General features: G+C 37.6%; 4 protein-coding genes across 10 annotated transcripts in view; 2 read left to right on the top strand and 2 right to left on the bottom strand.

Annotated features, from left to right (window-relative positions):
- Positions 1–1,536, top strand: part of schip1 (schwannomin interacting protein 1) — a 216,892-nt gene extending 215,356 nt beyond the window's left edge. For all 3 annotated transcript variants that reach the window (XM_026282991.1, XM_026282993.1, XM_026282994.1), the window contains one exon: positions 1,204–1,536. In XM_026282991.1, the coding sequence (XP_026138776.1) occupies positions 1,204–1,255 (52 nt within the window). In that variant the 3' untranslated portion in view covers positions 1,256–1,536. The remainder of the gene's footprint in view (positions 1–1,203) is intronic.
- Positions 1–22,329, bottom strand: part of LOC113115415 (tyrosine-protein kinase receptor UFO-like) — a 1,029,470-nt gene that overhangs the window by 951,751 nt on the left and 55,390 nt on the right. The window lies entirely within an intron of this gene.
- On the top strand, positions 1,742–6,714 carry LOC113115444 (interleukin-12 subunit alpha-like). The gene is made up of 7 exons (XM_026283018.1): positions 1,742–2,280; positions 2,444–2,568; positions 3,818–3,934; positions 5,035–5,076; positions 5,148–5,267; positions 6,233–6,277; positions 6,439–6,714. Exons 1-7 carry the CDS (start codon positions 2,178–2,180, stop codon positions 6,568–6,570), a joined length of 684 nt encoding a protein of 227 aa, XP_026138803.1. The 5' UTR covers positions 1,742–2,177; the 3' UTR covers positions 6,571–6,714.
- Positions 11,873–22,329, bottom strand: part of si:dkeyp-97b10.3 (nacht, lrr and pyd domains-containing protein 1b-like) — a 28,324-nt gene continuing 17,867 nt past the window's right edge. For 2 of the 4 annotated variants that reach the window (XM_026282985.1, XM_026282988.1), the window contains 8 exons: positions 21,157–21,374; positions 20,806–21,059; positions 18,415–18,558; positions 18,197–18,332; positions 17,295–17,342; positions 16,392–16,472; positions 16,032–16,319; positions 12,318–12,551 (listed from right to left, as the gene is read on the bottom strand). In XM_026282985.1, coding sequence (XP_026138770.1) covers positions 12,523–12,551; positions 16,032–16,319; positions 16,392–16,472; positions 17,295–17,342; positions 18,197–18,332; positions 18,415–18,558; positions 20,806–21,059; positions 21,157–21,374 — 1,198 coding nt within the window. In that variant the 3' untranslated portion in view covers positions 12,318–12,522. Of the gene's footprint in view, positions 12,552–16,031; positions 16,320–16,391; positions 16,473–17,294; positions 17,343–18,196; positions 18,333–18,414; positions 18,559–20,805; positions 21,060–21,156; positions 21,375–22,329 lie in introns of all 4 variants that reach the window. The other 2 variants (XM_026282986.1, XM_026282987.1) reach the window with 2 other exon arrangements.

Raw genomic sequence — 22,329 nt, 5'->3', positions numbered from 1 at the left:
GTAAATCATCTCTCCATTGATGTGTGGTTTGTTCGGAGGACAATATTTGTCTGAGATACAACTATTAGAAAATCTGGAATCTGAGGGAGCAAAAAAATCTAAATATTGAGAAAATCATCTTTAAAGTTATTCAGATGAAGTTCTTAGTAATGCATATTACTGATGAAACATTTAGTTTTGAAATATTTACAGTAATTTACTAAATATCTTCATGGAACATGATCTTTACTTAATATCCTAATGATTTTTGTCGTAAAAGAGAAATGTATAATTGTGACTCATACAGTGTATTGTTGTCTATTTCTACAAATATACATCTGTGACACTGATGACTGCTTCTGTACTGCTGGGAAACACACACACACACATACACACACACACACACACACACACACACATATACATTCAATTGAATGGTAATTAAATACTGTTAATCAATAAGTGTTTTCACACTTTTTTTTTTTTGTAAAATCCCTCTAACCAACCAAAAGAAGGCAATTCCTTAATGACAGCATCATCATCATCATCTGATGAATTCTGGGATGTTTGAAATCAGTCTGATAATACCAATATTTCAGGCGATGATTAAAAAGTGAAGTGGTTTTAATAAAGATCCTGTGCTTTTTCCTGTCACTCTGTAAATAACCCTGCTGTAGTTATAAAGCTATTGGCATAAAAGAAAAAAGAAAAATTTTGAACCATACAATGTTTTTTTGGTTATTGCTTATAATATACCCCAGCGATATATATATATATATATATATATATATATATATATATATATATATATATATATATCTCAATGTTTATTTCAAGTTACAAAACCGCTGTGTACATGTCATTATGGTAATGAACTTTAGACATTCTACTCTTAGAGTAACTTTATAACTCCATGTTAACCAGCGGTCATTAGAGTATTAATAGACTGCTTAATATCTGCTAGCACTTTATTTTGATGGACATTTGCATAGACTTTATTTTAAGCTGTCCTTGTTACAGTGTAATTATAGATTTAAGTACTGAGTAATATTAATTAACTACATGCTACTCACTTGCATGTAGTTATGCATCATTTATTGTTATTATAAGAGTGAGTAGATGCAACATGTGTAACAAGGGCACCTTGAAATAAAGCATCACTGAACGTCTCCTGAGGGACTGTAAGTCAGTCTGTGTTAACAGCGTGATGTCTGTGTTCCTCAGGCACGCTCAGAGCCAGCAGAAGCACCTGGCGGAGAAGACCCTGTCCAAATGAAGACAGACACCTGATCAGCTTCTGTGAGCGCTCATGTCCTCAAACACTAAACACAGGCCTCCGGACCCGTTCACTAAACTCTGACCGTCAGAACAGAAACACCTCGAGAGGAGCTCGAGGAGAGAAGACGGCGAGCCGTGTTTTAAATGTTGAATGTTTGGACGCCTCTGAATAAGTGTTCATATCATTTTCATTCTGTTGTATTCAGATTCTTTATTTGAGGGAGATGCTTCTGTACAGATATGTGTAAAATAAGAAAAAATAAAACTTTGTTTCATAGACCGTGGCGTTCTGGGTCGTCTGTTGAGGAGAAAATACCAATCGTTACTAAAACCACTTTCTGTGGAAGATCCTTTCTAAAAAATTCTGACTTTTCCTCAATTCTGAGAAGAAAAGTCCAAATCAGAAGAAATAAACTCAGGATTCACAATTACCTGTAGTATTTAACATTGCACTTATGATTAAACACAAGAAGATTCAACACATGTGCTGCTCTTTACATTTTTTATTAAAAACTGGCATCAAATATATTCCAAAAAGTACTAATTGTTTTTTTTTTTTGTGAAAATGAATCATGTTTAAAGGTTAGAAATGTGTCACTTCTACAGACGGATGAATTTGTGTATCATGTGCTATTTGAGACACACACTGTCTGCAGCTTTATCAAATATTAGTCAGATAAGTGTGTGAAATACTCGTATAAACAGACTGCTGTGGTTGGGTATTTAGATATTTAGTGTTTCCCAGTTGTGTTGTGATTTGTGTTTGAATGAAGGATGTTGTTGAGGTCACAGTGATGAGTGTGTGAACACATCAGTGTTTATTCCAGTTTCATTGTAGCAGCAGCAAACCAATAGAAAAGCACTGTTTGTAATTGTGAGGAGGTTGTTTAGTGATTTAAAGTGTGAGGGATTCCCCCATCATGAGTTTAAAGCCCTTCACACTCGTTCTCCAGCAAACACACACACACACACAGAGAGAGAGAGAGAGAGAGAGACTGAGACGGACACTCATCATGAAGAACTGTGAGTAACTCACTTCTCATCTGTTACACTGATGGAACTGATCTGTTACATCTTTACTCTTCTGTTTGATCTTAGTGTTACAAGTTAACATGAGCTGATGTAGTGCAGTGATGCAGCAGCTGACCCGAGTGTGTGTGTGTGTGTGTGTGTGTGTGGGACGCAGGTGCAGTGTTCAGTGTATTTGTGGCTCTTGCTCTGGCGTCTCCAGCTCCTCCGAACACACAGCGGTGTGAATGCAGCTCTGCGGCCAGGTCTCTGCTCTCCAGACTCTCACACATCATGATGAAGGTACACACTCACACACACACACACACTCAGCACCGCAGAAATCTGTGATGAATTCAAATAGAGATTTGGGATATGAAGGTCAAAGCTGAATATGTTTTTAATTTCAGTACATTTCGTCTCTATTTTAAATATACTTAGGATTGGAATTTTAAAACTTATTTTTCTGTTTTAAGGCCTACATTGTTATAGACAACTCAACATGTAGGAATCTATTTTCTTAGATTGATAAATACATGGAGGCCGAAATAGATTTTTGGATGCTTTGAAATATATATATATATATATATATATATATATATATATATATAAATAACTTTTAAATGTCCTTTAGGTTTTTTTTTGTATTTGTAATATATTTTATATATTACTATAAATATACTTAAAAAAAAAAAATATATATATATATATATATATATATATATATATATATATATATATATATATATATATATATATATATATATATATATATATAGTCCTGTACAACACAATCATATAGTCCCTATGATTGTGTTGTATTGAAGTAGTGTCATCAGAAAAGCCGTGGTCAAACTGAGACGCGTCAGCTTTATAACTACAGCAGGGTTATTTACAGAGTGACAGGAAAAAGCACAGGATCTTTATTAAAACCACTTCACTTTTTAATCATCGCCTGAAATATTGGTATTATCAGACTGATTTCAAACATCCCAGAATTCATCAGATGATGATGATGATGATGCTGTCATTAAGGAATTGCCTTCTGTTGGTTGGTTAGAGGGATTTTACAAAAAAAAAAAAAAGGAGTGAAAACACTTATTGATTAACAGTATTTAATTACCATTCAATGATAATATATATATAAATGTCTCTTTTATGCCAAAAATCATTAGGATATTAAGATCATGTTCCATGAAGATATTTCGTTAATTTTCTACTGTAAATAAATCTAAACTTATTTTTTGATTAGTAATAAACATTGCTAAGAACTTCATCTGAACAACTTTAAAGATGATTTTCTCAATATTTAGATTTTTTTGCTCCCTCAGATTCCAGATTTTCAGATATTGTCCTCCGGACAAACCACACATCACTGGAGAGATCATTTATTCAGCTTTCGTGATGACCCTTATCATTTCATCTGAAGCATTTTTCAGCAATAAGAGTAATATTATGTTGTGTGTGTGTGTGTGTGTGCGTGTGCGTGTGTGTGCGTGTGCGTGTGCATGTGTGTGTGTGTGTGTGTGTGTGTGTGTGTGTGTGTGCGCAGCAGGGGAAGATGCAGCACAAGGATCTGTTTGCTGGCTTTAACTGCACAGATCTGGAGGCTCAGATGATTCCTCACACTCTCACAGCGTCTGTGTGTCAGCCCAGCTCCTCTGATGAGGTGAGTCTTTAGTGGAGCTGAACCCTCATCACACAGCTGACCACTCGCTCAGAGGAGGCTAGACCACATTAACAAGAGATTACTGACATGACACTACTGATATAACTCATGACAGCGCCACCTACTGACAGAAGTCTAGAAACATCAGCCGGTCAGGCTTCTGCTCTGCTCCGTGTATTTCTGCAGACAAATGTCACGGTTTCTCCATGAAAACTCTGTTTGGTTATTAATGTTGTTCTTAAATAACAGTCAGTCTGATCAGTTTTCTCGAACTTCCTAATCTCACTCGTCCCTGTGATTGCTGCTCCTAGTTAATATAGCTAACACTAGTTAATGCATTAACTAACAATGAACAGATGTATTTGTATTAACAAATGTATCGAGGACAAAGACATTTAAAATAACTTTTACAAAAGTGATGTTATATACATAGAAAGCACGTTGATTGCAAGTTTAGTGGCTACTTTTAAGGTTTCAAATACGTTTTGGGAAAATGAAATGTTGAAATGTAGATGAAATAATGTTTCAGTGTATCACTCATTTTTATGTACAAATTAAAACAACATACTTATTCTGCGCTGTACATTTTAAAATATAGAAAATAATATTAAGTGAGCATACTACATTTTAAATTAGTAAAATAAAAATCTTAATGATAAATGGCCAAAATGGGATAGTGGCAAAGTTTAAAAATGTAAAATGAGTTGGAGTAAAACTAACTAGTTCTTTGATATGTCATAAACTGATACTTGTGTTAAATATACCTGACAAGATTGTTACACTGAATGACATGTTAGTGGCTGTTTTCTGTAAATCAAGGTAAAAATGTATTATAAAATCAGAAAAAATAAGAAACCTGTTTAATTGATCAGGAGACTTTCTAACGTACAGTTCAAAGCTGTATTACACTCATTGTTGTATTGCTTGAAAAGCCTTTCTCGTCTTTGACGACTGCTAGTTAATGTCAGCACAGGTCAAGTTCATCTGGACATTAACTGAGAAGAACAAATGCTTCAGGAGTGTTTTTTCCTTGTCAGTGATCTGAAGTCATCAGCTGATTGAGACGTGTTCTCAGTAATTGTCATTATGTGTGCTTTCAGGAAGCATCCTGCTCCAGCCACAGGAGCTCGTCTTTCAGTGAGGTGAGTGTGTTATATCTGTCTGATTCTCCTCAGCTGATCCGCTCCGTCTAATGCTTGTGTGATCTTCACAGACGCAGTGTCTGATGAACATCCGAGCCGATCTGCGCTATTACGACATGATGCTGACCTCCTACAAGCCCAGCGAGACTGATCTGAGTCCAGTGAAGACGGCCACCAAAGCCCTGATGGATGTGAGCATCTCCTCCTTCTCCTTCACACAGATGCCATCCCAGCATACTACATGATCACCGAATCCCACAGTTTGACCAATCAACCAGACACCGACTTCTAAGATCTCTGACACAGAGCTGAATTCAGTAGAGAAAAAACACTGCTACAAACATTCATTCTATTAGCTTTGAATTCTGGGTACAGTTTTTATATTGTGGGTCAAACTGACCCTAACTGGATTCAATACTATTAACCAAAAAATCGAGAAACTAAAAATCAGTAAACCTTTAACAGTAATGCTTCTCACATATTACAACACAAATACAACTGTATTCAACAACTATTTTTAAACAAAAATAAATATTGTAAATTGTAATAGTACTGTAAATTTATGTTTTTAATTTTTACAATAATAAAAAAACAACAACATAAAAAAGCAGTAGAGCATGGTGCTAACACCAAGGTCATGGGTTCGATTCCCTGTTAAATTAGTATGCTTAAACTGCTAGAAATGTAAATTTATTGGGATAAACGCATCTGCCAAATGAATGAATGCAGATGTGAACACCCTTAGAGGCTAGCTCAGAGCCTGACGCGACAAAATACATTAAAAAATGATTTTATTTTAGGTCTGCGCAGACGCCATTGACTGTGAAACTTTGGCTGAAACTGACTTATAAGCATCACAATGCATAACAACTGCATGCACATATTTGCAAATTCCACAGCTTTTCCACATTGTACCACAGCATATGTTGCAGGCATGAGAAACTGTGACTAAATACCCCAAATACCCTAGGTTAACTAGTATTTCTGATGACCAACATAACACAAGGGTTAAGGAACAGGAGACAGAACAGTGTTCACTGCGCAGTACTCACTTAGTTTTCTTCAGTGTAGTGTGTGTGCAAAAGCCTTGAACAGGAAAAATGTGTCGTGTGTGTGTGATGAAAATACTAAATGGCAAATTGTGCTTGTTTTACAGTGTTTGGATGAGAACTGTGAGGCCGCAGATGGAGAGTTTCCTCAGGTGAGTCTGTCATCATCTCTCAAGGTGATGATACACAGGGCAACTCTCTCAATGGGAAAGTGCCCATGCAAGCAGCATTGCTCAGAGACGTTATCCCGTGAATCATCATTCATGTTCAATCAGACACTCTCTCTGACGCTTGTGTTCTCTGTTGTGTGCAGTGGCACATCTGGACCGGCTCGTCCTTCACTGACCGTCTGTCGCTGTGTAAAGCGCTGAAGGGCTTCCACATCCGGGCCATCACCCTGAACCGGGCGCTGGGGTACATCGGCTCCGGAGATCACAGGAAATGACCCCATTCAATCCGGGGAGTCACACATAAGCTGAATATTTATGTTCATCACTCAATCTATTTATTTGTTTTAAAAGATTATTTATTTCTGTGTAAAAAATGTGATACATTATTTATTAACTATTTATTAAAATATCTGTGCGGCAAAAAAAAATTTTTTTTGTGTTTGTGTGGATGATTTTCATGAAGTCATGGACTCGTAAAATACAGTTATCACTGGTTTATTGAAGCTAAACTTATCCTGAAATGCTCTGGTTTATGACGTCAGAACATTATCATGAGCGCCCACGTTCACACATCATGTGAGGTGATGACAGGGAAGCAGGAGAGAGTATTTGTCAATGATAAGAGTCAGATGTGATGAAGCATGTGAGCTCATGAAGGATCAGGGCTTCATAAAGCAGTGTCATTCTGACTGAAGGATCCCAGATAGCAACATGTTGTCATCCCAGGTTCGGCACAAGAGGAATGATGATCTGGCCCACATGTAGTGTGCAATGATGGCACTTGAGCGGAGCGCTCCTGTTTGCCAGATCTGGGCCAAAAGCAGACCATAGCAATGCCACATATCAGCCAAGAACAAAGAAATAAACCACACTGTACCTTTTCTGAGCCAGAAAATCTCCATATATTATTTGTAGAGTCCTTTCATCTTGTCTAAGCTTGTTAACAAGCAAAATCACTGAAGGAGAGAACATAAATAAATAAATAAACTCAACAACAACAGCTGACAAAAGATAAAAGACATTAAATCTCTGATGCAGAGGAGAATTAAACAAGTCCACAAACAGCATTACCAGCTTCACTTATTACTAACCAGACTGACTTTATTTCTCTCAGAGGTCTATGGAAGTTCTTATTGAGAGTTATCAGAGGTTTAAATCATAACGATTGATTAATGTGAAGTCACCATAATGGTGATAAGTGTTTCCATTAGTTGGTCTCTTAACTCTTATCACAAACAGGTTGTCTTTGCTTGCGGCTGTGTTTACCAAACATGTTTGCAGTAACAAATGATAAAACATTGACTCTTTTTGTCATGGCCTCCATACTTGTGCTAAAACTGCAGTGTAAAATCAGTGTTGCAGAACCAGTTTTTCTTTTCTTTTTTAAAGAGCACAAAAAGTTAAGCTCTAATAACACATGAACCTCAACAATGGTGACAATATAAACTGTAACGTCCCAATGCATGCTGGGTACTATAGCACAAAACTCCAGGCATTAGGGATGCACGATATTGGATTTTGGCCGATATTCGATATGCCGATATTTTCAAAATAATTTTGGCCGATGCCGATACCGATATCGATATATATACAAATATATACTGATATATTTAAACTTTAATTTTACTGAAGAGAAATCCATGTATCTCTTCTGTACTGATTTTACCATAAATTTATTATTTTACAAATGTAGACAGACATTCACATCTGAAAAACAGGTCAATTATTTCACTTGGAGAATATCGGTTTGGCTCATCGGCAGAAATATTCATATCGGCCGATACCGATAATGGTCATTTTAAGCTTTTATCGGCCGATACCGATATTGTGCCGATATTATCGTGCATCCCTACCAGGCATGCATTAAAGCATGAATAAATTATGCAGCTGAATTGTCCTTACACTGTTAAAAATCGCAGTAAAAAACGGACAAATTTCGACAGTAACATACAGTTTTTCATTAAAACAGTGCATTCTGGGTAATATTTATCGTTTTCGAGAAGGTAGCCTGCTGCTATATTTCGTAAATTAACAACGTTCAAAGTAGACACTCAGCGTCTGTGTTTCAAATCACACCCTACACCCTCATTCACTATTCCCTACATGAGTTTACTAATATAGTCCACCTGACAGAGAGAATGAACACTAATGAGTGAATTCAGACACTGATGAACAGCTGCTGTTAATGAGTAGAATCACTGAAGAAAAGAGAAACAAGACAAACACAGGAACTACAACTGACTTCAGCCACAGCATTAGATGAAATCAACTGAAGATTTAAACAATCAACAAACAGCTTTACCAACTTCACTCATTACTAACCAGACTGACTTTATTTCTATCAGATCAGAGATTATTGAGAATTACAGAGATTTAGATGATAATGTTACTGTTTCGTTTGACGTCGCCATTGTGGAGATCAGTGTTTGCTTTAGTTGGGCTCCTGACCCTTGACTTTTGTACTTTAAATTTTGTTTCATTGCTATATTTGTATCTTTGTGATACATCTGTTACAGCAGTATTAATTTTGTTAATCAAGTGATTATGGCTGTTTCTGTCGGGCATGATCTACTAGACTGATTTAAAGTGTTTCTTTAGTAACCAAATATTAATTTATTGTTGAAACATGTGAGTGAATGACACAATTTATTTGTTTCTTCAATTTTATAAGATTGAACAGTAATCTGATAAGCAGAACATGTTTTTAACGACAGTTTGAGCTTTAAATATTTTGGGCAGCAGTCCCCACAACACTCAAAGAGAGACATTAACAATCAGCATATGAATCTCAACAATGGTGACAATCAAAAGATTCATGATGCAATGCATTCTGGGTACCAGCGCAGGATAAAACTCATCCATGACTCCCAGCATGCATTGCGGCATGACTAAATTATGCCCCTGAATTGTTCACTTATTTTCTTGAATTCTTATGTGCTTATAATTTTGCATTTGTCTTAAATTTTAGTAGCATGTTTTGTGAAGTTCAGAACTTATCTGTTCATTTATTTTGTGGATTGTCACCATTGTTGTGATTCATACACTGATTATTGATGTTTCTGTCTAAATTTCAGCAAAGTTTTTTTTTTTAAACAGTCTTTCATAACTTATGGCTCAGCAGTGTTTCTTATCTTGCTGTAGTATCAATAAGAGAAGGGACGTGGGATTGGATCAGAAATAATAGTATTTGTTCTTGTCAATCTATAAACAACAATACCAGATTTATTTTATTCTGGTTAGGTTTTTTTTTTTTTGCCATAAGTTCCAAAGATGCATTGTTACAGCATGTAAAAAAAACTTAGTTGTTGAAAAGTCACGTTCAAGAGCCCAACTAAAGTAAACACTGATCTCCATCATGGTAGTGAAAAAAAAAACACCTAAACCTATTTAACTCTCAATAAGTTCTTCTGTAGACATCTGACAGAAATAAAGTCAGTCTGGTTAAGCAGATTTAGGAAGTTGTTTAATCAGATCTTGAGAGATTTGATGTATTCTTTTATTCAGTTGATTTCATCTAAGGCTGTGGCTGAAGTCATTTGTAGTTCTTGTGTTTCTCTTTCCTTCAGTGATTCTGCAGGTGTTTATCACTAATGCTCAATCATCAATTAATCACCGAATTATCTCATTAACTTCACTGATTCAGTGTTACTCTAACACTCTGTAGTGTGCACACATTATAAGTGTTCATTTAAAACTGAGGATTTTGTTGTGGGGTTTAAAGGGTAAAAAATTTAAGATGAAGAAAAAAACAGCATGAAACATAATTTAACAGTAATAAACTGTAATTAATTTACAGGAAACAAACTGTAGAAAAACAGTTATTTACTGGCACCCCTGCTGCTTTTCTACAGTTTGTTGTTGTAAATTAATGGTTGCCAGCAAAAAAAAAAAAGTTTTTACAGTTTGTTGCCATTAAGTCAAGGAAAAACAGTAATATACTGTAAAATGTAAATGTCAGATTTACCAAATGAAAAAAAAAAAGTTAATTTAACTAACATTTTTGTGAACATCCATAGAAAAAAAATAGGCAAAGTCATATACTGATAATGAGAGTAAATACTGAACTCAACTGTATTAATGTGTGTTTGCACAAGAGAGATCTGTTAGTTTAATGTAGTTTTGTTTTTCACCATTGTGCTGGAGAGTAGAGCCTGTGCTTCAGTCAATGATGAGCCACAAATTCTGATTTTCTGCTGCTTTATATAAAGACAGTAAATGTGGATTCTACTGATACAGTGGTGATCTCTGTGTTAAGTATTTCAGCACATACATGTGAGCTTCAGTGATTTGAGTAAAAGTCATGCATTTAGTTACTTTACTACTACACATTAAGTGTTTGCATTTTTATATTAAGATATATTCCTTCTCAGTGGACTCAAATCAAATAAGTACATAGTACTAACATCGTAGGAATGCTAGCTTTTAAACTCGAACTGTTTGAAGCAGTGGGAGTGGAGTTAATTTCCATGGTATAATATATGGTAAAATATTATAAAAAATAAATAAGAGTGGTAAATTAATGGTTGAAAGCTGTAAATTAATAGTACTTTAAATTACTGTTATTTAACGACACAATTTTTTGCAGTGTAATAAATTTTGTGACATCCATAATTGATCCGATAAGCTGTGTATCATTTCACCATTGTTGAGATTCATATCCTCATTGCTGATATCTGTGTTTCAGTGTATTTCAGCTTTCTATTTTAAACTGATGTTGTAACACATGTTGCAGTAACACAGAATTTGTAATGTGAAATCATAAAATTACACAGCTGCTCGATTCAAATGACTTCAGTGAATCATGCCATTTCACAATTGAATCATGAATCATAATTGTGAAACCATCAACAGCAAATTATCATGTAGTGCACATGCATTTGTCAAACACACCGTCACAGCAACCAAAGAATACAAATGATTAATAATAAAAGTTAAGAGCCCAACTAATGTAAACACTGATCACTATTATGGTGACAGATGAAACAAACGTTAGATTTAACCCCGTTAATTCTCAATAAGAACTTCCATAGACATGTAAGAGAAATAAAGTCAGTTTGGTTAGTAATAAGAGAAGCTGGTAATGTTGATTGTGGATTTGTTTAATCCTCCTCTACTGAGATCTTCAAAGGTTTAATGTCTTTTATCTTCAAGGCTCTGACTGAACTCAGCTGTTGTTGTTGAGTTTCTGTTCTCTTTTCTCTTCAGTGATTTGCTTGTTAATAAGCTTAGAGGATTCTATAAATAATATATGAAGATTTTGTGGCTCGGAAAATGTCCTGTGTGGTTTATTTATTTACTCTTGGCTGAGATGCAGCATTGCTATGGCAAGCTCTTGGCCCAGATCTGGCGAACAGGAGCGCTCCGCTCAAGTGCCATCATCCCATGGTACATGTGGGCCAGATCATCATTCCTCATGTGCGAAAATATGTTGCTATCAGGGATGAGCAGATGAACACCACCGGCCTCCACATCACATGTCTGAAGATCATAAGATGAATGTACTGCATTTGACAAACATTACATGGATAGAAACTGTCTGAAATGAAGCTCCTAAAGCCTTAAATGACAAAACCACTGTTTGTTTTTTCATCCACTTTCATGGTTTATTCATTTAAAGAAAGGTAAAATTCCTCCAGAATAAAGATTCCCCTGAGAGAGCACATTAAACAGGTGTGAGAGGTGTGTGTTTACCCAACCAACATTTCATAAAAAAATAATTAGACAGAAAAAAAAAAAAACTAATGCAGCCGATTGCTGAAATATTCTGAACCGGAGTCACAAGACAAAAGCTCTGTGTCCATATGAACAGTGATGGTCTCTTGTGCAGATGGAGCACGTATCTGCAGAAATATCATGATATCATACGCTGGTGTTAGTTCATAACCATCAGAGAAGGACGGCACCTGAGATCAAAACATCAATCCTGATGACAGATGATCACGGCTCATAATTCAACAAAACAAACTGAGCTTCATACTTACAGTCCTCACAAAGACAATCAAATATGTACAATATCTAAAAATGTACAAAGAGCTACACAGAAAAATGTACTAAGAGTGTCAAGTATCCACAGTTCCTGAAAGCTCCAGATTCCAGTACGAGCACACACCTCAGGACTTCTCTTTTCATCGCTCTCTATCAGTGGTTAAAATGGTTTCCGATGATCGGTCGGAGGTCCACAGACACCAGACAGGTAGACAGACGTGCGCTGATCTCCCAGCTGAAGCTCATGTAGCAGAGTTATTCTGGAGCATCTCTGGAAAAAGAGGAGACACAATGTGGATGTGTATGATTAGACAAACTGCAGTTCTGCTGGCATGGTGAACTGAAACAGAAGCCCTGACGAGAACACAAACCACACATTATCAGAATTACTACAAATGATCACTGTTTTACTGTGGTAACAGTAATTGTCATTATTACAGAATTATTTTATATTAAAAGGTGCCATCTGTAATGTTTGGCAAAAAAAATCAATTCATACTCCACATTCCATACCAGATGGGGGCAGTATGCCTCAATAAAGTGAATTGGTCTACTCTAGAGTAACAAACGAGAAACGGCATAGTCTCTATGCTCCGCCCCTACTTTCACAACAACACTACAGCCATAGCTGAAGCCTAACTGTGCGTTCACACCGCCGGCGTCGAGAGCGTCAAACATCGCTCTTGCTGCTCTGCTCACGACGCTGCAGAAAGATTTGTGAGCGCTCAGACGCTCTAACGTAGATCGAATGCTTATTTTGTATTTAAAGCGGCCGCAAAGCAAACAAGCTTGTTGATCTTGTTTAGACTAACCACAAGGAGTTATAACCTCATTAAATATTGTTGTGATCCTTTACTTAAAATGAACAATCTCAGACACCTTGGTCCACGCATCACTTTTAATTAATTTTTTTATGTCCCTGTAGGCAAACAGGAACACATCATAGATTAATACAAACGCTAAACAGCAATAATCAACCTGTCCTTTATTCTGCTTGAGAACTAATGTGCCAACTCTCAAGCATTCACCGTGAGACACACGCTTTCACGCCACACATCAATTTTTTCACGCACAGAAAAACCACGAAGCAAAGAGGACACGGAGACCAACAGACTAGACAGAGCAGGTTAGTTATGATACATAGGGCTGTGCAAAAAATCGAATGCGATTTTCATGCACCTCTCATCAGTAAAGACGCTCCTGTAATTAGAATTATATCTCCAGCATGTGCATTCAGATCAGGGTTGCCAGGTTTTCACAACAAACCCTGCCCAGTTGCTTCTTAAAACTGGTCCAAAACGAGCTCAATCGCGTTTCCGGGAGGTTCCCCGATAAAAATTGCTTCCCGGGTGTTAAAATATAAATTTTTGGGAAGGGTTTCCCTGGTAAAATTAGCATTTTAGGGGCTTAATATCACGTTATTGGTATTGGGATTGCTTCAAACCGCGAACATGAAAAACAACCGCAGACTTGGCAACACTGGTTCAGTGTTAGAACCTTAGTCTACCGACAACTAACACAAAATCGCTTTCAAAATCGACAAAGAATCGCCTGCGATTTTAACATCGATGTTGTGTAGATTGTCAGTGATTTACGGCTCCGTGAAGCAAATGCCAACCAGTGTTGCCAAGTCTGTGGTGGTAGTTTATCATGTCCCCTGGTCACAGCGACCCCAATACAAATAACGTGATATTTAGCCCCTAAAATGCGAATTATACCAAGGCAAACCTGCTAAAAAAAACTATATTTTAACCCCGGGAAGCAATGTTTTATCGGGGAACCTTCTGGAAGCGAGATTGGACTAGTTTTGAGAAGCAACTGGGCAGGATTTGTTGTGAAAACCTGGCAATCCTGATCTGAACACACATGCTGAGATATACTCCTAATTACAGGAGCGTCTTTACTGATGAGATGTACACGAGTAAAGACATGCACAGCCCTATATAATAAAATGGGTAACGTTAAGTTATAGCTAGCTAATTATCAAACGCAGCTACGGTTAGCCATCGCTAACATTAGCACGTTTATCGAACAGCCTTCGAAACATTTCTATGTTATAACTTCCCGAAAACAAATACACAAACATATAAAACAAACTTCTAGCGAAATACTAACAGCATCTAACTTACAAGTTCTGAGTGGAACCTCATTTCTTTCAGGTCCATCAGTTGTCTCCAGCTATTGAAAGCAGTGCCGATGTTTACTCTGGTTCGGCTCCTTTTCTTATCGGATTTGATTTGTGTTTCCGAGCACGGTTGTTTCCCTGTAGCGGGTGACGCTCTCTTCCCTGAACTGAAATGAACTAGTGGGCTGTACTTTCCACATGATTGACATCAGGTTCAAGTACACGCCCACAAGCCGTGCGAGTTATTCGTGTATTGCAGGTTGGCTGGTGGTTATGTTGCCGGCATACCACCTCCCATGACCGACACTGGTATTACGACACATGTCGGGCCGGGGCTAGTAATGCTAATGCTAATTAAGGTTGATATCTCTGCAGCACTATAACTTGACATTTTTTTAATGACATCATCGCCCTTATTTCTTCACATTCTTTTGATGCGTGTAGGTCATGTTATGGATATTTTTACCTCAATTTCTGCATATGGCACCTTTAAATCAATATGTCCCATCCTAAAACTGCATGCATCAAGCCACTTCACAAAGACAGAAATCTGAACTAGAAGAAGCCAGGTTTCAATTTTCCAAAATGATTTTACTGAAATATTAGCATTAAATGTTTTTCTAAAGGGGATTTCGGATTTCTCTTTTTATCACATAAATCATAAAATACTGTCAACAGACAGAAAACAGCACATCGTCAACATATTGTATGAATCAGTGTGAATTATATATAAACAAACCCCTTAATAAATCTCTTCAGAATACAGAGAGGGAAACAACTGTTTGCTGTATGTAAAAATATCTTTAAAGATATGAACTGGAATTTAAATCTACAGATGCAAATAAATAAAGAACAATAAAATAAACACCTAAATGTGTATTTAGAAGCAAAATTGATCAGTGCATGAAAAAAACCCAGCGGTTGTGTCTGTAGTGTCTTGCGTTAAACAGGAACGATTGCCAAAACCACAGACATCACCTGACTGAAGGTCACATGTCTGAACTGTCCTCCTAAAGGACTTCTGCATCCCTGTGCTGTGTTTGATCTGTTGGACTGTGTTGACATCTGCTTTAGATGCACATCTCACTCCATGAGCCTTGTCACCAGAAGGTCACGTAAAAAAGAATAGTGGTTGACCGATATAGACTTTCTTGATATCTGATGCTAATATCATACGCCAACACATGCATAACAATTGCTGACATTGAATGTATATTAATTTTATACAATATTTATAAAATTGATGAAAGTAAATCTGTAAAATAAACATAAAAGTCCTGCTTCTGAAACACTGGCCAAACAGAAAAACCTATCAGTCGATTCGGATCATTAAAAAATGCCAAATATCGGCCAGTATATCGGCCTTGGCTATATATTGATCAACCGCTAGTATAGAGTGGTTGATATCACACAGATAAATAAAATAAAAATAAAACTCTTAACAACCAAACAAAAATGTATCGGCTGCTGTTGATCGTTCCTACATTCCTAATATCGGCCGATATATCGGTTGACCTCTAAGAACAGAAACACCTCAAAGACATTGCCATGTGTAACACGGAGCCCAGGCCATCCCTCCTGCTTGAGGATACACACTAAAACACACCAGATCCCGTCCAGACTCACCGTCCAGAGCAGCAATGACCTCATTCGGAACGTCATCGTTGTCCTTTAAACATTTGTGGAGATCCTGAATTCCCGCTCTTCCCTTGGGCTGACGGCGTCTCCAGCGCTCCAGCATGTTGAACTTCAGCATGGTCACATTCTCCTCGGCTTGCTCCATCTCCTCCAGGTCCTGCTTGCTGAGGCCCAGACAGCTGATGGCCACCACCTTCCACTCCTTCCCCATGCGTTTGGCCACCTGCATCAGCTGCTGGTCCGTCAGGTCCGGAGCCACGGCTGGTGCGTTACAGTCTGAAGACACACCAGCAGACCAGTCAACATAGAATCTGGATCAATTCTGTAATGGGACCATCATATACTTACCGGCCACGTCAATGCCACGAGCTTTCTTACTCGGTTTGTGACAGAGATCTTCCTCTGACATGCTACTGTGTCTTTTTCTGCCTGTAGACCGAGAGACCACAAAACATCCATCATTACTGAATATCCTGAAATTTGTGATGAATAGAGAGCTGAAGTGCTGATGCATTTTTGTAGACGAACCCATAAGTTATCATTACTCTGGTTCCCTCAACCCAGCAGGATTTGTCCACTGTGTTTCGGATTATTGCGCAAATTCAGCTCTTTGACCATCACAAGTTTATGATTACGAAAATCATGCTTATGATGACCACAATGACCATGGTTATCAGTATTATCACTGTATTCCATAAATATGGTTTCATATTTAATACCAACAAATGTAAACACTTAAACAAAAACATACCAAAGATGTCTGTCCGGATTTTGCCCGAATCTTTACAGCTGTTTCTCGTAACCAACTCTAGTTTATTAGCTATGGTGAAAACAAAATGCCATCCAATCTTTTCTGAAGACAGTCAGGACATTCAGAGGTACATTCATATAATTAATTAATTAATTAATATAATCATTTGTATAATTCCCTTAGCACGCGCCAGAAGTGAATAGCTAATCATTAGATATAAACCTTCTACACATATGACTTTAACATTGCCATTACTCTTTATTTTTTAAAAGCATGAAGATATCTTGGGTCATAAACCTTATTTTATTTTATTTTACTTTATATAAAATATGAAAATATCTTGGTTCCTAAACCTTATTTCAGGCATTCAAACAACAATAAAAAAGCACATTTACTTCAAGCAACTATAAGTGCTGAAACATGACTGGTTTCTGGGTTTTGGCCTACAAAAACACATCATCCCCACAGCACTGTATTGAGGACAGAGACGCACCACATACCTTTTGATGGTTTTCTGGGGTTTTCATCTATATGATGTACACAATCTCCTGTAAAAGATTTATTATTACATTTATTGTTCTTTTCAAACACAGGCCATTCTCAGGAAACTGTGTCTCCATGTCTTACTGTTACAAATGAACAGGGAACTGAATTATAGTTTGGGGACCAGTTCTCACTATTAACTATTTAATAACTATGACCTCTGCCCCAATACACTACTAATTTGATGCTTATTTATAGTCAGTAAGGTAGTTTTTAAGTTTCGGTATAGGGAAGATTAAGGGGTCTAAACTGTGGTCATGATATGTGCTTTATGAGTAATAATAAACAGCCAATATGCTAGTCATATACATGCTAATAAACAACTAGTTAATAGTGAAAATAGATCCTTAAACTGTCGAAATGTAACTGACATATTAAGTTAGGTTTAATGTTATAAAACAATAGTTTTTTTGGTCACACCTTTTTTTTAGGGTCCAATTCTCACTAATAACTAACCATTAACTATGACTTTTGCCTCAATTAACTCCTTATGTGCTGCTTATTAATAGTTTTTAAGGTAGATGTTAAGTTTAGGGTATTGGGTAGGATTATGGATGCCATGCACTATATGTACTTTATAAGCACCAATAAACAGCCAATATGTTATTAATGGACATGCTAATAAGCAACTACTTATTAGTGTGAATTGGACCCTATACTAAAGTGTTACCAATTTAAACATCCTGCCAGAGGGTTGGAATAAAATATCAAGCTTTGGGTGACAGTTAGGCCTTCTGTACTAATCAGAAGTGAACATTTGCTCAAATTTTTGTCAGGTATAAGCCTGTGACTTCAGGCCTGACGTTGGAAAATAGGATTTCTTGAAGTTATTAATAAAGGAAGTGTTGAGTGAGCTGACCCTCTCTGATGGTAGCCGTCCAGACAGTCTGACCCGAGTCAGCATCAGTCAAGGACAGTTTGAAGGGAGGACTCTCCTCGAAGAAGACCTCGAAGTATCCCTTGACCTCCACGATGACAGGAGTGAAGAGCATGTCCTGCACACACACACACACACACACACACACCTGTGACTGACTGACAGCTGAGCGTGTGAGCGGTGATCGGTGTCTGCAGTACCTCTGGTGTGATGTGACCCATGGGCTCGCTGATGAGACGGTACCTCCTGTTCTCCTCCAGCATGCATGTGGGCGGCTTGTCTACTTGTATGTACTTCTTGTTGTTCTTACAGTTGTTGGCCCGCCGAACAGCCCTCCTGATATCCTGAAAAACATGCCATCAGCTGTAATGTTGAAGAAGCTCCTTCAAGAGTCTTCTCAAACTAAACTAACTCAGGTTCAGGATTAGTTCAATTTGTACAAAACCAAACAAATTCCACCTGTTTTAAGCAGAACTACAATCCTTGCATCTCTTCTCTGACAGCTTTACTGAACTTTGAGTTTAATAATGTCACTATTGTCATCTGTAGAGCCGTTTTACAGCTCAAATTGATGAATTTTGCAACATTGATATTGTTATTTTCCTGTTTATTTCTGTGAAGCTGATTTAAAACAATCCATATTGAATAAAGTGTTATGGAAATAAAGTGACCTGGAGTTTTCTATTGGTCAAGTGAGCAATGCAATGCTTTTCACTGAAAATAAAACATTGTATTAACCAATATCTTGTTGCTGTCCAATGAAACAAAAAATGGTGTAAGTACAATTAAACTATCAAACACCAACCGATGTATATAATAATATAATGTAATATAATTGTAGTTGTTTATATGTTATTTTTCATTCATTCTGGAAGGTTGTTAATGAGAAACTCAAAACTCAAGTTTTCTCAAGGCGTCTGCCAGCTGGTGGTTTTCTATTATCAAATCATATTTATTGCTAGGGACTCATCAGTTTTACCAGGAATTTAGTGTGGTTTTATGATGGTAAAACTACACCGTCTTTGCGACACAGGCCTCTAAAATCCAACTAGGACAGCCCAAAGTTTAAATAAATAAACTTTTCATAATACTTTCTGGTGCTTTTTTGTTATTTTGAGCTTGACAGACCAGTCCCCTTTGATTGTATGCACAGAAGAGGCCAGCAGATTCTTAGAAGAATCAGTCATATTCATTTGGAAGGACATGAGGTCTTTAGACCTCCTAAAAGCCTTCAGAAGCTGAAACTGAAATGGCCTCTCTGACAGTGTGAATTATGCTACGCTGAAACCGCTCTGTAGTGTGCAGACCACAGGAAGTCATTTCACACGATAACGTGATGATTAAACCCACAGCGGAAGATAAAGACAAGCCCCTGTCCAGAGATGCATGTAAGCAGCCCACAAACATTTGTGGAAGCTTGACGATGAGCCAATATTAATAGATGACATTTATCAAGCGCATCAGCTTCATTCAACACTTTTGGCTTGTGTCACATTGGTGAGTACCTAACCAAAAAATGTGGCTTTGCATCATGGGCTGTAATTTTTTTTTTGGCCACAATGCAACAAAGGTCATTATTTGAGCTGAGCACTTCTCACGATAGAATCTGCTTGAAGATGAAAGATGAAAGAGCCGAATGACTGGATCTCACTGGGTTTTTACATATTAAAAAGAGCCCTCTTTAAAATTCTGACACCTGGAAAGTGACAACATTTGGACAAATAACTTTAATATTAGTTCTCATGAAAGCTCACTAATTATGTTTAACGATCATCCATTTTAAAGGCTAAGCATATCCATTCATTATATAATAGATGATTTTAACTCAAACACATAGAGTCTATAATCCATAATAACACTTCCTCCAGTGAAAGATCTCTCACAGATTAGTTTAGATCTGTTTAAACACTGCTTGATCTGTGCAGATTTCTCTCCTGATTCAGACCAGAACACTTTTTCACTGGAGGAAGTGTTATTATGATTATAGACTCTATGTGTTTGTGTTAAAATCATCTTAATGCTGGATGTGTTTCAGGTTTTGTCTTCTCCAGATGTTCACTGATGGACTGGAGTGCTGTGGATTATTGGGATGTTTTTATCAGACTCTCATTCTGACGGCACCCATTCACTGCAGAGCATCCATTGATGAGACACTGATGCAGTGCTACATTTCTCCAAACCTGATGAAGAAACAATCTCTGGATAGTCTCTGCTCCTGTGAAAACTGAAAGCATGATGCTGAGATCCTACAGGTATTTTAAAGCTTCTAGACATTTAGTAGATGATGACACCCACACAATTGTTCACGAGCAGAGCAATAATCACCCAGAGTGGCAGACATGCAGGACAAAACGCAGAACTGAAACTGGCCTGACGTCACAATGATGTTAATGCCACTCGTCCCTGAAGAGATAGCACATAGCACAACACTGCTCTAGATTAACCCCTAGAATCAAATCTAAACATAGCAGATTACCAGAAGCTCACACAAGCAGCGCTACCGAGAATAAGACCCTGTGAAAAAGCCGTGTCATTTCTGTGAAAGCAGAAGGCTTTTAGCTGCTGATAAACTGTTTGGCGTGTTTCCTCACCTTGATGTCAGAGCAGTTGTTTCCAGCCAGGTAGACTCTGAAGGAGAAGGAGTTCTCCGGGCCCACCTCCTTGAACACCTGCACCACCCCATGATGCTCTGCTGATTTAGACGTCTGAACAATGGGACCCACGGGCGAAAGAGACGACACGTTCCACCTGACGTGACTGCCGGAGTGATCCACCGAGGGCTCGATCAGACCACGGCTGTTCTTCACATGCAGCACGCTGAACTTCACTTCGTTCTCTTTATCTGCTGATCGAAAATATGACGTCAAACCCCTCAAACGAGCACTTATTCTTCGGGAGAAACCGAAAAACCCTACTGTGGAAACCTGGTGAAATCTCTGTACCTGCTAGACACAGGGAGTGTGGGAACTGGACGGATTTGAGAATAGACGGATCGCAGTCCACGTCGAAAATAGGACCAGCGAATTTCCATGATCCGGTCAAGTATGTGCTAAACTTGCTCCAGGAGAGGATGCAGTAGGTGATCTTGACCCGCTGAGAGACCTCGAACACCAGCCCCGTGTCTGAACACTCATACACCCCCTCGGCCTCCAGCTGCAGCCTACAGAGGAGTCCAGCCACGTCAAACACCTTCCTCTATCAACATTCACTTTAGTCAGAGAACATCAGCTTTCATTTAACTCATAAGCTGTGAAGATCAAGGTTTAATACTTCACTTCTCAGTTCTTCAAACATACTTCAACCCTAAATTATTGGGACACCGCCTTCTTTAGAACAGAAAAAAGCGAAACACTTGGCAACAAAGATAGAGACATAGATAATGTGGCTAAAAGTCGTATTTCCATCTCTGTTGCAACAGTTTTGGAAGTGTCTAAAATGACTGTGTCCATATGTACAAGTCACTGGTGTTTGGTGAGTTTCTGACTCAAGGTCTTCATGTAAAGTCACTCCAGACCAGTCAAGTTCTTCCACACTGACACGTTTTGCACCTTATACACAGAGGCACTGTCATGTTAGAATACAAAAGGCTCCTGTCCAAACTGTTGCTATAAAATTACAAGCACACAATTCCCTAGAATATCATATATATATATATATATATATATATATATATGCTCAAACACTAAGATCTGTATTCATGGAAATTACTAAAGTAGCTCATTACTTTAGGGGTGCCAATACTTTTGTCCATATACGGTATGTTGGTTTTGGTTTGGAGAAAAACATTGATAATGATCAGAAATTCTTTCTTTAGCAGTTAATCATCATATTTTCATGATTTCTGAAGATCATGTGACACTGAAGACTGGAGGAATGATGCTGAAATGATCACAGCAATCAAGTTGAACAGATAAACAGCCATTTTAAATAATAAATATTGTTTTTGATCATATAAATGCAGCCTCTGTTAACAGAAGAGACTTCTTTCAAATCAGTAGTTATTCACAGGTTTACAGATTCATGTGTGGCATTTGAAGCTTGGCTTTCTTGACATATTAATCACTGGGAAATAATACCATGCAGCAGAAAGGTTTCAATGACACATTTGACTATTC

Source organism: Carassius auratus, chromosome 15 (assembly GCF_003368295.1).
Source record: "Carassius auratus strain Wakin chromosome 15, ASM336829v1, whole genome shotgun sequence".
In the NCBI taxonomy this organism is placed as follows: Eukaryota; Metazoa; Chordata; class Actinopteri; order Cypriniformes; family Cyprinidae; genus Carassius; species Carassius auratus.
This window is presented reverse-complemented; position numbering and strand designations above follow the sequence as displayed.